Raw genomic sequence first — 16836 nt, forward strand, 5'->3', positions numbered from 1 at the left:
AGCTGGTTCTTTGAAAAAATCAATAAAATAGACAAACCCCTAGCCAGGCTCACAAAGGAAAAAAGGGAGAAAGCACAAATAAACAGGATCATCAATGAAAGAGGAGAAATCACAACGGACACAGCAGAAATCAAAAGAATAATCAGTAACTACTATGAACAGTTATATGGAAACAAGTTTAACAATCTAGAGGAGATGGACAAATTCCTACAACTCTACAATCACCCAAAGCTAGATAAAGAAGAAATAGAACACCTAAACAGACCAATTACAATTAGCGAAATTGAAATGGTAATCAAAAACCTCCCCAAAAACAAAAGCCCAGGACCTGATGGATTTACAAATGAATTCTACCAAACATTCAGAGACGAATTAGTGCCTATCCTTCACAAACTCTTCCAAAAAATTGAGAAGGAAGGGACAATACCAAACACGTTCTATGAAGCCAACATTACACTAATACCAAAACCGAACAAGGACAACACAAAAAAGGAAAACTACAGGCCAATCTCCCTAATGAACACTGATGCAAAAATCCTCAATAAAATTTTAGCTATCAGAATCCAACAATGTATCCATAAGATAATTCACCACGACCAAGTTGGATTCATTCCAGGGGCACAAGGATGGTTTAACATCCGAAAATCAATCAACGTTATCCAACACATCAACAAAAAGAAATATAAAAACCATATGATAATATCAATAGATGCTGAGAAAGCTTTCGACAAAGTGCAACACCCATTCATGATAAAAGCCCTTGAAATTCTTGGGATACAAGGAACATACCTCAACATCATAAAGGCCATCTATGACAAGCCAACAGCCAGTATCATTCTCAATGGTGAAAAGCTGAAAGCAATTCCATTAAGATCTGGAACAAGACAAGGATGTCCACTCTCACCATTGCTTTTCAATATAATACTGGAAGTCCTAGCCAGGGCAATAAGACAAGAGAAAGACATCCAAGGAATCCAAATAGGAAAAGAAGAAGTCAAACTATCACTATTTGCAGACGATATGATATTATACATAGAGAACCCCAAAAACTCCACAGAAAAGCTAATTCAACTCATCAATCAGTTCAGTAAAGTGGCAGGATACAAAATCAACACGCAAAAGTCAGTAGCCTTCCTATACACAAACAATAAATCTGAAGAAGAAGAAATCAAAAAGACCATCCCTTTTGTTATTGAAACAAAAAAAAATCAAATATTTGGGAATAAATCTAACAAAAGAGGTAAAGGACCTATACAAAGAAAACTATAAAACACTGTTAAAAGAAATAGAAGAAGACACAAAGAAATGGAGAGACATCCCCTGCTCATGGATTGGAAGAATAAACATTATTAAAATGGCCATCCTTCCAAAAGCAATATACAGATTCAATGCTATTCCAATCAAAATTTCAATGTCATTCTTCAAAGAAATAGAACAATTATTGATGAAATTCATATGGAATCACAAAAAACCCCGAATAGCCAAAGCTCTCCTGAAAAAAAAAGAAGGGAATGGAGGCATCAGACTCCCAGACTTCAAACTATACTACAAAGCCATAATCATCAAAACTGCATGGTATTGGAACAAGAACAGACATACAGACCAATGGAATCGAATAGAAAATCCAGAAATAAACCCACAGATTTATGGTCAACTAATCTTTGACAAAGGAGCAAAGACTATGCATTGGAGCAAAGAAAGTTTGTTCAATAAATGGTGCTGGGAAAACTGGGTCGCTACATGCAAAAGAATGAAGCTTGACCACCACCTCACACCATACACAAAAATCAACTCAAAATGGATTAAAGAACTAGACATAAGACCTGAAACCATAAAATATATAGAAGGAAATATAGGCGAAACACTACGGGATTTGCACATCAAAGACATCTTTACAGACACATCACCCAAAGCAGTGATAGTGAAGGCAAAGATAAACAGCTGGGACTATATCAAATTAAAGAGCTTTTGCACAGCAAAAGAGACAATAACAAAAACAAAGAGAAACCCCACCAACTGGGAGAACATTTTTGCACCCAACACTAATGATAAAGGACTGATCACAAAAATCTGCAAAGAGCTGATGAGACTCAACAACAACAAAGAAAATAATCCAGTCAAAAAATGGGCAGAAGAGCTTAAAAGAAACTTCTCTGAAGAGGAAATGCAAATGGCCAACAGGCATATGAAAAAATGTTCAACATCACTTGTCATCAGGGAAATGCAAATCAAAACTACCATGAGATACCATCTTACACCAGTGAGAATGGCACATATTAAAAAAACTAGCAACAACAAATGTTGGCGAGGGTGTGGAGAAAAAGGAACTCTTCTGCACTGTTGGTGGGAGTGCAAACTGGTCCAACCACTGTGGAGAGCTGTGTGGAGATTTCTGGACCTACTAAACATAGAGCTTCCATATGACCCAGCAATTCCACTCCTAGGTATTTACCCAAAGGACACAGAAACATCAATTCCAAAGAACACCTGCACCCCTATGTTTATAGCAGCACTGTTTACAATAGCTAAGCTTTGGAAACAACCCAAATGCCCAAAAATAGATGACTGGATCAAGAAGATGTGGTACATATATACCATGGAATATTACTCAGCATTCAAAAAAGATAAACACATGCAATTTGCTGCAACATGGATGGCGCTGGAAGGGATCATGCTCAGCGAAATAAGCCAAAAAGAAAAAGAAAAATACCGGATGGTCTCACTCATAGCAGGAATCTAGAAAACTTAAATAATGGACCAGGAAAATGAATAACTATAAGAAAGTGAAAATCAAAATCAACAAAAAACTATGAACCAGAGACACTTTTAGGGGGGCGGGGGCGGGAGGGGAGGGATTGGGGTCAGAATGGGGGGCTGCAATTGTATGGGGAATATAACAATAAAATTTATAAAAAAAAAAAAAAAAACAAACTACAGAGTGATGCAAATTAAAAGTTTTGGGTTTACCTCCGAAATCTTCAATTTTAACACAAGTTCTGCCACAGTTATGATTCCACACAAGTCACCTTGTCTCCCTGAGTCATGTTTTTTTCCACTGTGTAAAACAGAAGTAGTAAAACCTGCATATCCAAACTTAACAGGGTTGTGTTAAAGATCAGAGTAGCCAAGTGACATGAAAGTGCTTTGTGAACTCTGTTGCTATTATAGGAAGGGAGAAGGAAAGAAGGAAGAAGACCTCAGGAGACACATGGAACAGAAAGACAAGTGAAAAGGCTGCATTTGCTTCTTGGTCTTGGACTGATACCAGAGACTTGGGAAAACATGGAATGAAACACGTAAAACAGATGTGCATGAGAGACCCCTGCGGAGGTTAACAATGGCAGCTTTTATCTTGATTTTGATTTTGTTCTTTTCCTTCCAGACTTGCCTGGCCTCATCTGCCCCTTTCTGTGGGTCCCCACCAGAAGGTGCCTTAGACCTGTGGCAGGATTTTGGGCCTCAGTAGCCCTGCTTTGGGACAACCCTCTTTGGCTGGGTATTTTCCCATGAAGGGATGGGTAACTTTGGGTGTTTCATGTGAAAACTATTTTATCTATTATAAGACTTGTGCAATATCTATACTGCACACTAATTGTATTAAAAGTTCCTTTCCATTAAAGATCTTACACACAAGAGTTTTTTCTATCTTGATGCAGCAGATGGCAGAACCTATTTAGAACAGGCAAGTTTAGGGTTCCTGTGGTGCCCCTCATCCTACCCAGTAACCCTACTTCTATCTAGAGGGTCAAGTTTTTGCATTTTCATAAAAAAGTAGTCAAGCTCAAATATTAATTATATATAAATTTAGGACAATGCTCAAAAAATTTCACCCATTTGTATACTCAGACTTTTAAGTACAGTGTCCTAAGTGGTAAAAATATAATCATTTTAGGCCATTCATATCTTTGAATTTTCCAATAACTCATAAAAGTGCAAATTAAAAATAATAAAATGCTTTGAAGACTATTTCCCTGAAGTCACACTGTACTTATAATGGAGTATTAAACTCAAATCTATGAAAATTCTAGTTAATCTAATCAAGTAATATGTTTCTAACTATGCTTTGATGAAATAGTTTAATTTATATATTCCTTGATATCATCTTAAAATTTTTTAAATGCTTTTTATTCCTAATTACATTCTCAAAAGATAAAAAGAAAAATACTTCAGCCTTCTCTGTATGCCAATTTAAAAAAGGAGAAGTAATGTCATTAAAGGCCAAAGGAAACTAATTTTTATAGCTACTATTAAAAATTCTATAAAGCCATTAAAGCTTATCTGTCACCATAATCCCCAGCCTTTGGCAGTACTGCACAATGCACATTTTGAAAACCTAATACTATTGAGTCATATTTAAACATGACATTGAAAGAAACTTCTAAAAATAAAAATATTAAGTATCCCATCCTATGAGTAATTTCTTTGTGTTAAGAGAATAAAAACAGACATCCATCTGCTAAACCTCACCACTAAGTTATATGCCACATGTTTAAAAATGATGCAATAAGAAAATTCACTTTACTTTAAGCTTTCTAATTAACTCAAAGCATATTTGGTTCAAAGAAAATGCCTTAAAGTCAGTGTGTTTCTACAAGAGGGACAGGACCTACATTCTAGCACACGGTAGAAGAATGCCTTTGAGAGCATCTTTCAACAACGTTTTTAGAATTTTTCTAAGCTATTGCTCTAATACTGTTCCCAAATTTACTGCCTCATTAAGATTTTCTAGAATTATCACATCATTTTCCACCTAAGATTTCTTCACAGCTGAATAACCTCACTTTTCAACCTCATTTACAGCCATGAAAAGAACTTGAATTTTTATAATATAGTAATAACTGAAGTAAAAGTAGAAAAAAAATCATCCTCAAATAGAAGGAGAATTTTCCATATGTACCAAGTGCTTAACATACACAGGATGATCTCAAATAATTTTATAATTACATTTCCCAGAGGGGAATTGAATACACAGATCTACTTTCACACTTTTACAAGACCAGCAACTTTCACATTATGAAAAAATGAAATATAGAACTAAATGTAACATCCTTTGAAATTCCTAAAGAAAATAATATTTTTATTAGAATTAAAAATTATCTTCACAAAAATAATACACTCCTAATCTTAATCAGTTTTTGATTATCCCCTTATATTTTCCCAATGTTGATTTATCTTATATTATTGCATATCATACAAAAGCATAGGGAACAAACATGGTTAAAATCCAACTAGAACTAATAATTAAACAATTCAAGCCATGTAAGAAACATTTGGGGATTACTAATCACTAAGTTTTATCTTTTTTTTTAAGCTAGTATGTAATTACAGGAAATAAACAGTCATATACTTGCAATTAGAATAGTTTATGCAAATATTCTAATTCATTTTTCAATTCTGTTTCTTAAAAGCATGAAATCATGATTCTCCATTAATAAAGGATTCCAAACATCTAAGAATGTTTTTAAAATCAAAGACCCATGTAGTCTGAAAACTTTTTGCTTTAAAACTAGATGCCAACAAGTAAAAGCCAAAAGTAGAGCAACTCAGTGTGAAAGTGCTTGCTTCCAAAAGCTTGTTTGCAAGTCACTTAATTGGAACTTGGAATACAGTCTCCCATTGAAACAATGTTATAAATGCTGCTTCTTTTCCCAGGCCTTCCCACAAAAGTTCATAAGTAGTTTAAAAAGAAAATTAACATTAGATACTTTAAAACAAACAAACAAAAAAGATGCTCATTGGAAAAATATAAAAAGTATCTCCTAATTTTGTCACATTCGAATCCCTCCTCCCCATATTTGTATATAAGCTACAAATAAGTCTTTTGAAAGAAAAACATTAAATGATTTGGTTTTGTGGTCACATGAAACCTCATTTCCCACTACTACATATCACTCTTCCCCCTTGACAACAAACGACTGTTGTTGAAGTTGAATTATAAAACCAAATAGTTGTAAATGTTCCGGTTGTAATGTGGTATACCAGAAACACATTTTTCTTTGAAATGATGGAATGATGGGAGTGAGTGGGTGAGTGAGTGAGTGTGAGTGTGTGTGAGTGTGTGTGTGTGTGCGTGTGTGTGTGTGTTCTTGGCCAAGCACTAATCCAGGTACTAGAAATGAAGTGAAAAACTTTGTAAGGAAGACCAGCAAACATCAAAATGCAAGAATGATAAATGACAAAAGAAAAGGTATGAAAGTGTTTGGGGTGCAAGGGGGAATGGGGGGTATATCTTTAAGATTGTCAAGGGTAGAGAGATTTGAGCTGACATTTTGGGATTAACATACCATAACCTGGAGAAGAAGAAAGAAAACTCCAGGAATGGCTTTGCCTGGGGCACAGGGTACCAGGCAAGTAAAACATGGCCAAAGAGACCCAAGTAGAAGAAACAGGGATGAAGTAGAGAAAGTCAGACCATGCAGCATGCTACAGAATATGGTAAATACTTTGTATTTAACTTTCCTAATGTCAGTGCAAAACATGAATCCTCTAAGGAGGCAAGGATGTGTCCAGGATTGGGTTTAGAAAATAATCATTATCATCCCCATTTCACACCTGAAGAAGCTGAAACTACAGAAATCACGTAAACTGACCTCCATGCACAGTGGGGCCCGTGACCCGGCTGGTATTCATTCTAGCAAGGTCTGTTGAACTCCAAAGCCTGTATATTTCCCACTTTCTATACAACCTTCAAAAAGTTGAGAAGCAGGAAATTTTCAGGGTGAGAATTAAGAGTTACACACATTTCTCTCTTGTGTCCCTCTCATCATCTGTGTGGCCCAAAACTGTGAACTAAACAGAAAGAAAGACTTTCTCTGCCCTCTATCCTCCCAATCTCCTTTTGCACCTGCCAGACCCAGCACACCATCTCACCAACCTTCACTGGGAGAGGTGAGAAGGGGAACAAGGCTAGGAGGCGCTGTGGGGGGCAGGTATAAAGAGCTGTTGCTGAGACTATTATGGGAGCCAAGAACTGAGGTGTAAAGAGAGAAATATAAAATGAAGGGTCTAATTAAAGCAACTTACAATGTGCTTACTACACATCCAGACCAAAAGACTCTAGTGAAACAATCGCTAAGCAACAAATCAATATCAACCTGGATTCTCTTCTAATCACAAATCACATATCCTTAGAGAAGCTGCTTCTATTTGACTCAGTTTCTAACTTAGGACCTGCCTTGTGTTTGAATGCTCAGTTAAGTGGCACCACCTAGGACTTCCTGCTCCCTTCTAATGTCCATGATCACAAATGATCCTAAATTTAAAAGAAAATCTTCCAAATAACTTGTAAGCATTTTAATATAATATGTAATAGCTGATTATATTAAACTTTGTATCACCTAACCACTTTCAAGGACTATTTTATTATTGATGCTACCAGTATATACCAGTAAAATAAGAATATGATTCTTTATACATCAAATTCTAAAATCTTTTATTGCTAATTAATCCAACTTCTTTTTATGTATCTTCTTTCCCCAGCTAAATTGTATCTCACAGATATTTTCTAAAATGCTCTAACAGAATTTTTTCTTTGATGTTAGTTCTTTAAATTCAATTTTGTTTAATTTGATTTTTAATTCATTAGCAGTCTCTAGAAATATACTAGTTAAATCAGGGAAGAAGCAAATTGAATATGTACATAATAAAAAAGATTAGAATCCACAATTAAGCAGAAATGCAGATCTGACTCTTAAACTGGGGCCAAGATGTGAAAACAGACAATTTTCAAGTGAAGCGTTCTCTTCATACTGCTTCCCTGCTCCAGCAGTTTTAATTAGATACTGTAGTTGTTCTCTCTTAGATAGTTAACTGGTCCCACTTAATATTATTCATAGCACATTTTTCAGAGTTTTAATAGATTTCTAGCAAATTTATTATGTAATATTAAGTTGGTGTAACAATGAGTAATTTTTAAAGAAACTATGCTGCAATAATCATTACCATAAACAGGACTAAGCAGCAAAAGATCTGTTTACTTTCCCAGTCAACATTAGAATCTTCTTTATCTAGCTGGGCACTGCTCTCTACTTCGGCAAGCATCCTCCTACAGGGAACAAACTCTTAGACAGAACCTTGACATGCCATCTGGCAATACTTTTTCAAATGGATTTTTTTAAATTACTGTTTAAATATGACTGTTTAAATAGTTTTCAAAATTATTGTTTCAATATATTCTGTTAAGTAGGACTATTCCCTATATGGTTCAGCTAAAATGCTACCAAAGACTCTTAAAAGCTGAGTGCAAATTGGGCTTACAAGCATTTAACATATGTTAAATATTATTGAGAATAAAACTAGTAAAAATTGTTTTAAAGAAAATAGTACCTCTTTGTTGGTGATAGGAATGGATAGGAAATAATTGGGTTGATAATCCTTTTTTTTCTTCTTCCCTCCTTGATCTTTACTGATACATTCATTTTCTTTTTTTCTCTCCAAATTTATCTGAGGTACATCAGTGACTAGAAGGGGAAACCAAACAACAATATTGCAAAACAAAGATAATACAGTCAGAAAAAGGAAGAAGCATTACATAAATAGCAATCAGTCTTAACTATCGTTTTCAAATCTAAAGCAGGAGTTAGCAAATTCTTCCTAAAAAATCTCGGGGTAAATATTTTAGGCATTGCAGATCCCATGGGCTTAGAGGTCACAGGTCACAACTACCTACACTGACCTATGTACACAGTGGAGCCTGTAAGTCAGCTGGTATTCTAACCAGGTCCGCTGACACCAAAGCCTGCGCACTTGGTCACCCAAGTCTGCTGTAGGCAAAATGAAAGAGGGTAGCCTTGTTCCAGTAAAACCATATTTCTAAAGTGGAAGGCCTCCCTGGTGGTGCAAAGTGTTAAGTCTCAGCACTATGAAGCTATCTCCAGCCACTGTGGCATGAGTTCCATCACCCTGCCAGGGAGCTAACCCACATGGCACAGCAGACCTCTCCTATCTCACTGACTGCTCCCCTCAGCAGTGTATTTCAGTAGATCCACCTGTTCTGTTCCCAACTCTGTCTCTGCTGAATCCTCTCACCCCCTGCACATCTGGCCTGTACCCCAGTTCTTGTATGCATAAATAAAAAAATTAAAAAACAAAAAAATCTTAAAAAAAAAAAAAGTAGACAGTCAGATGGGCCCTTAGGCCATTCTGTGCTAAACTCTGATCTAAACCACAGCTAAACAACCATTCTCTTGTCCCATGCCATAATTTTCATACTATTAAATAGCATTTTGTTTTGTTTTGTTAAAGATTTATTTATTTACACAAGCACTGGTTACAGTCAGAAGTGCGGGAGGGTGAGAGAATTCACCAGAGCCAGAGCGGGGAGCAGAGCAGGCAGAAGGACCGAAGTACACTGCTGAGGGGAGCAGTGGGCGGCAGGAGAGGTCTGCATGCCATGTGGGACCCTCCTCTGGTGGCCGGGGAGCAGCCGGGGATCGAACCGGCGCCGCAGAGGCTGCGGACAGCTTCGCAACCCAGCGCTCAACTGCTGCACCACCAGGGAGGCCCCTAAATAGCATTTTTTTAAACCATCCTGCATCTATATTTTGGTGGCTTCCACAAAATAACCACTTGCAACAGTGCCACTCAAAGTAAGGTTTGTGGTCAATGTCACACTAAAAACTATGTGTGGCAAAAATTAAAAGAATTCTTTAGAAATGTTTATAGCAATTAGGCAAAGTAATTTTATCAGTTAAACTTCAGTTTCTATTTTGTAGGGTTTTTCCATATCAATTGTCTAATAAATTTAATTGTATTTTACAAAAATATCAGTTAGCAAGAAGTAGGAAAATTTTTTTTTGAGTTTTATTTATTTATGCATACAAGAACTGGGGTCAGGCCAGAGGTGCAGGGTAGGGAAGAGAGGATTCACCAGAGACAGAGTGAGGAACAGAACAGGTGGACTGACTGAAATACACTGCTGAGGGGAGCAGTGGGCAAGACAAGAGAGGTCTGCTGTGCCATGTGGGTTAGCTCCCTGGCCTGGGATCGAACTCGTGCTGCAGTGGCTGCAGATAGCTTCATAGTGCTGAGACTTATAGTGCTGAGACTTAATGCCTTGTGCCACCAGGGAGGCCCAAGACATAGGAAATTTAAAAAAAAAAAAAAAATTTAGCCGTTGTCTGAGAAATACTTAACAGAATCTGCTTTTTAAAGTCATCTTTTAAGACCCACTCACATTACCCAACAATTGTAATTATGAAGCTATGCCCCACAGAAATAATTTCCAAATCAATGTGTAAAATGCTACTGCATCCTTTTTTACAGATTCTATGAGGATCCCCCATAAGGCTGCAAAATCCTTATTAATTAATTTTTCAGACTATCTTCCTGAACAGTAGCTTATTGTACAAAATAGAGTACTTCAAAAATGCAATTCTATTTTCCTAGGTAGGATTTTGGAGAGGACCCACCTTATTCTATATCAGTCCTAGGAGGTTGGTTTCATCTTTGGCATCAATTCTAATAAACTGTGTTGACCATTTGTACACAGTCCCTTAAGAAGGATGGTGGAAAATGTCTAGACTCAACTACTAATAGCACAATGCCTACATGCAAATTCAACCCAGATCTGACTGTTTTTTATTTGATTTTTAAAAAAATATTTATTTATGCATACAAGACTGGGGTACAGGACAGAGGTTGGGGGTGGTGGTGAGAGGATTCACCAGAGATAGATTGGAAAACAGAACAGGCAGATTGACTGAAATATACTGCTAAGGGGAGCAGTGGGCAAGACAAGAGAGGTCTGCTGTGCCATGTGGGTAGCTCCCTGGCCGGGGATCGAACTCATGCTGCAGTGGCTCCGAACAGTTTCATAGGTTGCATCTTAAACCCTTGTGCCACCAGGGAGGCCCTATATTGATATTTTATAAATGATGTTACATATGATAAAACAGAAGAGCATAAAAACTCTTAAAACCTGCTCAATGTTAAAGAGTCAAGTTTGATATCTATACTTTTTAACTCTACTTCTTTTTCTACTGGATCAAATTGCTTTTCTATCACAGTTCTGCTAAAGTAGTTATACACAATAACAAGAGCAGAAGTCCTTGTTCTGTTGTCCATTGAAATATTAATAGCAAACAATTTTTAAATAAATGTCACGAATTTAACAGAAATTTCTAAAAAAAAAAAGTAGAGTTCTACTTTTAGAGTATTTCTAAAAGAAAGAGTAGAGTGTGTTTAATAGTACAGTGGGAATAGACATGCTTTCTTTTTAGGACTGAACCATACTTGTGAGACCTAGAAATAGGATAAATTAAGAGCAAGGGGATCTGATAACAAGTCTGACTTCATGGTTATGAGTTAAGGCAAAATTATAAGGCACGTTTATGTACCCACTTCACTAATACATCTCTCAATGACATACCTAGTAATTAATGTGTTCAAAATGACATCTCTAGAAGATAGAGAACACATATATGAAAATTTGACAAATAAATTATTACTAGCTTCCTTTACACATGTGAGCGTGTCATAATTTTATGAATTCTATTGCTAAGAAAACATGTGCAGCATTCTCATCTGCACTGTGGTTATTTTCTGAATTGTCCCAGTGATGCCTTTGGTTTTTTTTCCCATTTACAAAAAAAAAAAAACAAAAAAAACGATATTAACCTTCAATGTCTATTCAGGCCCTCTAGAGGCCGCACTACATAGGGAAAAGGGCACTGACCCAAAGACCAGTCTTCCAACAAGCATTTTCAAAGTCACTTTATTGCTTTATCTGGGAACTTAATCCTTGGGAAAATAGCAGATTCTAGGTCTGGGACATAAAATGTATGAGAGGAACCTGGAAATTCAAAGACTCCCAAAATCATGTCAGAAGGTACCTAGAGACAACTTGAATGTCTTCTCACTCATCAAGAAATGACCATTTGAGCATCGTACAAAATAATAACTTCAACGGTATGAAGTACATCATATGTGTTTAATTCCACCCATTCATAATAATACTTAAAAGAAAAATTAAAACCAGTAACTCACAGCTCAACTTTGGCAAATCTAAAGAACTATTATTCTAACAATCTGATGACAAAAAGAAAAAAATAAAACATCTATCCTGCTTTTCCTTATAAACTCACTAGTCATATAAGAAATCAGTTAACTAAGGTAAAGAAATTTCTTCCCAGAAATTTCTAGCTAATAAATACAAAGGATAGAGTTAGAATAACACCATTTTGAAAACCTTAACAAAGTAATGGGTCAATCTAAAGAGTATAAATGGATGCTCCATTAGAAGAAAAGCTTATGGACAATTTTATTAATAAACACATCACGTGGCAAATTGGGAAACCACTGATCAAGTTTAACATCATACAGAAGTCAAGACAACCAAGCACTATGTGCCTCCTAACATCACACTACAGGAAATTCAAAACAATTATGCAGCTTTCTTGCTAATATTCCAAAACCTCATCAAACTTCCTAATCAGATAATCAGTTCACTAGAAATATAGGAAGGAAAAAAAATATGTTAAATGACCAGAACATGGATACTCCTACACAACCTTATTTCTTCAACAACAAAAAATATAAGCACCCCCTCCCCACCCACACATGCACAAAATAAAGGAAGAGATTAAAAGAATTCGTAGATGAGTCAATCAAATCAATCAAATATAGCCTAATTCAAACCAGTTTTTTAAAAATTATGACAAAAATAAGAGAAAGGTGGCTACTGATTGGATACATGATGTCATAAGGAGTTACCATTATTTTTTGAAGTATCAGAATATTTTAGATGTGCTTCCTTAAAAGGACTTCTTATCTTTCAAAGATAAATAATAAAGTATTTATAGATAGATGTATGTGCTGTTTGATTTGATGGGGTTCAAAATATGCCCCTTTGGCATATTGATTATTTTTAATTAAGGTTTAAGAAACAGCTGGTTCAAGTAATAATTTCATTATTCTCCAAACAGATATCCTTTACTCTCCAAAAATATACTCTAATATTTAATTCTAACATATTTTAATACATTTTATATTTTTAACATAATTCTAGCAAAACAGTCTCTTCTCAAAAAAGAATAAGAATATGTAAAGACCCATTTCAGGCATGACTCCACAGCACAAAACAATACCCACATTGTAGGTTAGATAGTTGATAACCAACAGGCTCAAAAAAAAAAAGAAAGAAAGAAAGAAACTCAAAACAAAAGACTAAAAATAAAATCTGAAGAGGAGTTTTCTTACTGGCCAGGCTTCCCCTCCCATGCTGTCCTTATTAACACTACTTTCCTCATCCCTCAGCCAGGGTTTCTATCAGTAAGAACTCCTTGGCAGGTAACACTCAAAGTCCATCCACCAAATGCAACTGAAAGAGCCAAAGGCAACAACCAGCAACATGAGAATTTTAAGGTTGTTATCTACCACAGAGCCAATAAAATTTCCATGCTACCAACAATAAAAGAAAGTTATAGTAGGTCCATTTAACCCGTCAACCAATTACTGTGTGTTTTTTACACAAACGCTATCACTAAATCTATCTATCTAACAATTAAGGTTTAAGGATTGACAGCAAGCTATTTCCCAGTTTTTGTACATTTCTATAAAAATCTCACTTGACAAAAACTAGTTAGTAGTAATTAGTAGCTGTGGCTTGCAAAGAAATTTACTATTGCTTCCTTAGTGTCTTAGTAAGTGCTATTATAAAAATGAAAGAACAAGTTACCCCCAAATAAGGAATGGATAGATTTTTAAAAATTATGTAAGTAGCACTTGTGCACTATTTTGTATTTTTTAATTGCCTTCTTACACACTTTCCTCCCTTTGATCTGTACAGTTACACTATGAAGTAAGCAGAATGGGTTACCTATGTTTTACATTTGAGGAAGTTCACAGTTCAAGTATCCAAGGTCACATAAGTAGAGGATGATAAAACCCAAAATTTGAAACGCAAGCTTTCTGTTTCTATCATTATACCACTGTGATACTACATGTAAGTTGGAGCTTGGAATTTGAAATCCATTTTTCCACAAAAGTGACATTCTATGTGGTCATTTAGAGTCCAGAATAATCCACAAAGACTTACAAAGTCTGAACTATCAAAAAGTGGTATAATGCTATGCAAAAATGTACATCTGTGAATTGGATTGAGCCCCCAACTTAAATAGACAAAATCATTTCTTTGGTCAGAAATAAAATATTCTATATACTGTTCTTTGAAAACATAAGTAGACCAGAAAAAAGGAAGAAAACTCTAATAAGTAGCATCAGATCCAAAAAAGCAGTTATAATAGTTACAATAGACATCTCAGAAATACAGAAGATCATAAGAGGCTACTACGAACATCTATCTATAAGTCAATAAATTGAGTAAAAGAAATGGACAAATTCTTAAAAGTATATAACCTTCCAAGACTGAATCAGGAAAAAAAAAAAAAAAACAGAAAACCTGAACAGATCAATTACCAGCAAGGAAACCGAAACAGTCATGAAAATTCTCCCAAAAAGTAAAAGCCCAGAACCGGACAGTTTCACTAGTGATTTCTATCAAACTTTCAAAAATGAACTAATACCTACCCTTCTCAAACTCTTTCAAGAGAGTGAGGAAGACGCAATGCTTCCAAACATATTGTATGAGACCAACAATATCAATACAGTTTTTACAATGACATGAAATTTATATCATTTATGCAGTCCAGCAGTATTCAGTGAAGTAAACACCTGTTCTCCATAGTATGTAGCTGGAGCTCCCACAGACTAAATGGATCTAACATATGGATACTTAACTAAAGATTTAACTGCTTTTAATGCTAGCCTATTAAGCTCCATGAGAACAGGAATAGTGTCTGCCTTGTTCAATGGTGAGGTTCCCATTGCCTAACAAAGTTCTGGCTGATATCAAAAGGCCAGGAAAGATTTGTTAGATGAATGACACCTACTGCTGAAATTAGTAGTGCCTCCAGAATAACAAAAGAAGGAGGTTGTAAATCATAGTTCTCTGGTCCAAGATTTTTTTTAAAGATTTATTTATTTTTTTAAAAAAATTTATTTATTTATGCATACAAGAACTAGGGTATGGGCCAGAGGTTTGCGGGGGGGGGGGGTGAGAGGATTCACCAGAGACAGAGCTGGGAACAGAACAGGTGGATCCACTGAAGTACACTGCTGAGGGGAGCAGCGGGTGAGTCATAGGCTGCATCTTAACCCCTTGGGCAACCAGGGAAGCCTCAGTCCAATATTTTTTTTAAAGAACTTACAACCTATAGAATAATCTGACCCAAAATTTTGTGAGACGTATCCTAAACTGGCTGTGACAACAGACTACCAACAGATAACTATTAACAACCAAAACTAAAAACATGACAGTACTTAAGGTTAAGTTATCTACATATCACTAAACTATATATATCACTAAATTTAATATTCATTACATTTAAATACATATTTATTTAATAAAATACTTACTTCCACATTCATCTTTAAAATCTATAGTCGCAAATGGCAAATCCACCAGAAACTCCACAGTGTTAGCTTCATATTCTTCTGACATTTCCTTATTTCTTGACATATTTTCACACTCATTGGAATTTATTTCTCCTATAACATATCATAAACAAAGTATTACTTATTTTTTAACTCATATCCTAAGCTAAAATAACTGATTTCAATAGAAATTAACATGTTCAAATACACTTGTATTCAAATATTTTGTAAAGTTATTTATATATTTAAACATTACTCTACATTTTTATAAATGTATCTTTGTTAGATAGCCTTAATAATTTTATGATGGACAGCATTCAACTCTATTAGACAAAGAATGAATTAATCAATAATCCTCAAGATCTTTTATAGCTATATTTTCTTAATTCTAAAACTACATTTTTCACATACCCTTTGAAAACAAACCAAAATTTTGTCAGTCTATTTCAAACCAAAGAGGACGGTTGTCTTTCAGACATGAGTCTACTGCCCTCCTCATTTGTCAACAAATTAAACCGCTTTCCTTTTCCTCAAACTGTTTCCTTTTTTTTTTATTTCTTTTAAAGATTTATTTATTTATACATATAAGAACTGGGGTACAGGCCAGAGATGCAGGAGTGAGAGGATTCACCAGAGACAGAGTGGGGAATAGAACTGGCAGATCCACTGAAACACACTGCTGAGGGGAGCAGCAGGTGAGTCAGGAGAGTTCTGCTAGGCCATGTGGGTTGCTCACTGGCTGGCCCGGGATCAAGCATAGTGCGGTGCCTAACCCCTTGCACCACGAGGGAGGCCTAAACTCTGTTTCCTTTTATTGGCAGAGGGAAACTGAGGCTCGCGTTTGGTATCAACATCAGATTAGTAAGAGAAAAATAAATAAATTTAATTACATATATATAGGGAATCTACACAGTCGTAGATTCCAAGATCAGTGAGGAAAACCAGGGTATGTATATGTATCTTGAGCTAAGGAATGGGATAGAAGCCTGGAGCTTCAAGGAGAGAAAGGTAACTCACATGACAAGGAGGGGGTGACTCACGTGAAAAAGAAGAGATGCTCTGTAATTAGATGTTTACCCTGACATAAAGACGGCTTTTGGGATAGAATGGTTATTTTTGGTAAAAACTGAAATTCTAAGGCCCCCAATTTTCATTCTTCTATGTAGTTAAGGAAGTGGCAAAAGTTCCCATGAACCTGCAGGCCCTCCACGGACCCCAGCACAAACTAATGCACAAGCCATAGTGATATTTCCTAGAAAGGTCTATCCGAACATCTTGAGAGGGCCTACCCTTCAATAATAACAACAGAAAAATGTTATAACAAATACTGACTTTTTTTTAAAGCAGGTTAACTTTGCATATGTTCTAGGATTGCATTTAGGAAAAGGACATAATTTTTTTCTA

At 35.7% G+C, this 16836-nt stretch overlaps 1 protein-coding gene across 1 annotated transcript in view; it reads right to left on the minus strand.

Annotated features, from left to right (window-relative positions):
- The window catches only part of AKAP7 (A-kinase anchoring protein 7), a gene marked incomplete at both ends in the record, with an annotated part of 100641 nt that extends 85100 nt beyond the window's left edge, over nt 1-15541 (minus strand). Inside the window, 2 exons of the mRNA XM_084259562.1 lie at nt 8326-8459; nt 15415-15541. Coding sequence (XP_084115688.1) covers nt 8326-8459; nt 15415-15517 — 237 coding nt within the window. The remainder of the gene's footprint in view (nt 1-8325; nt 8460-15414) is intronic.
- Nucleotides 15542-16836: the final 1295 nt, after the last annotated feature.

The sequence above is a fragment of the Talpa europaea genome (genome assembly GCF_964194135.1).
Source record: "Talpa europaea genome assembly, chromosome: 2".
Taxonomy (NCBI): Eukaryota; Metazoa; Chordata; class Mammalia; order Eulipotyphla; family Talpidae; genus Talpa; species Talpa europaea.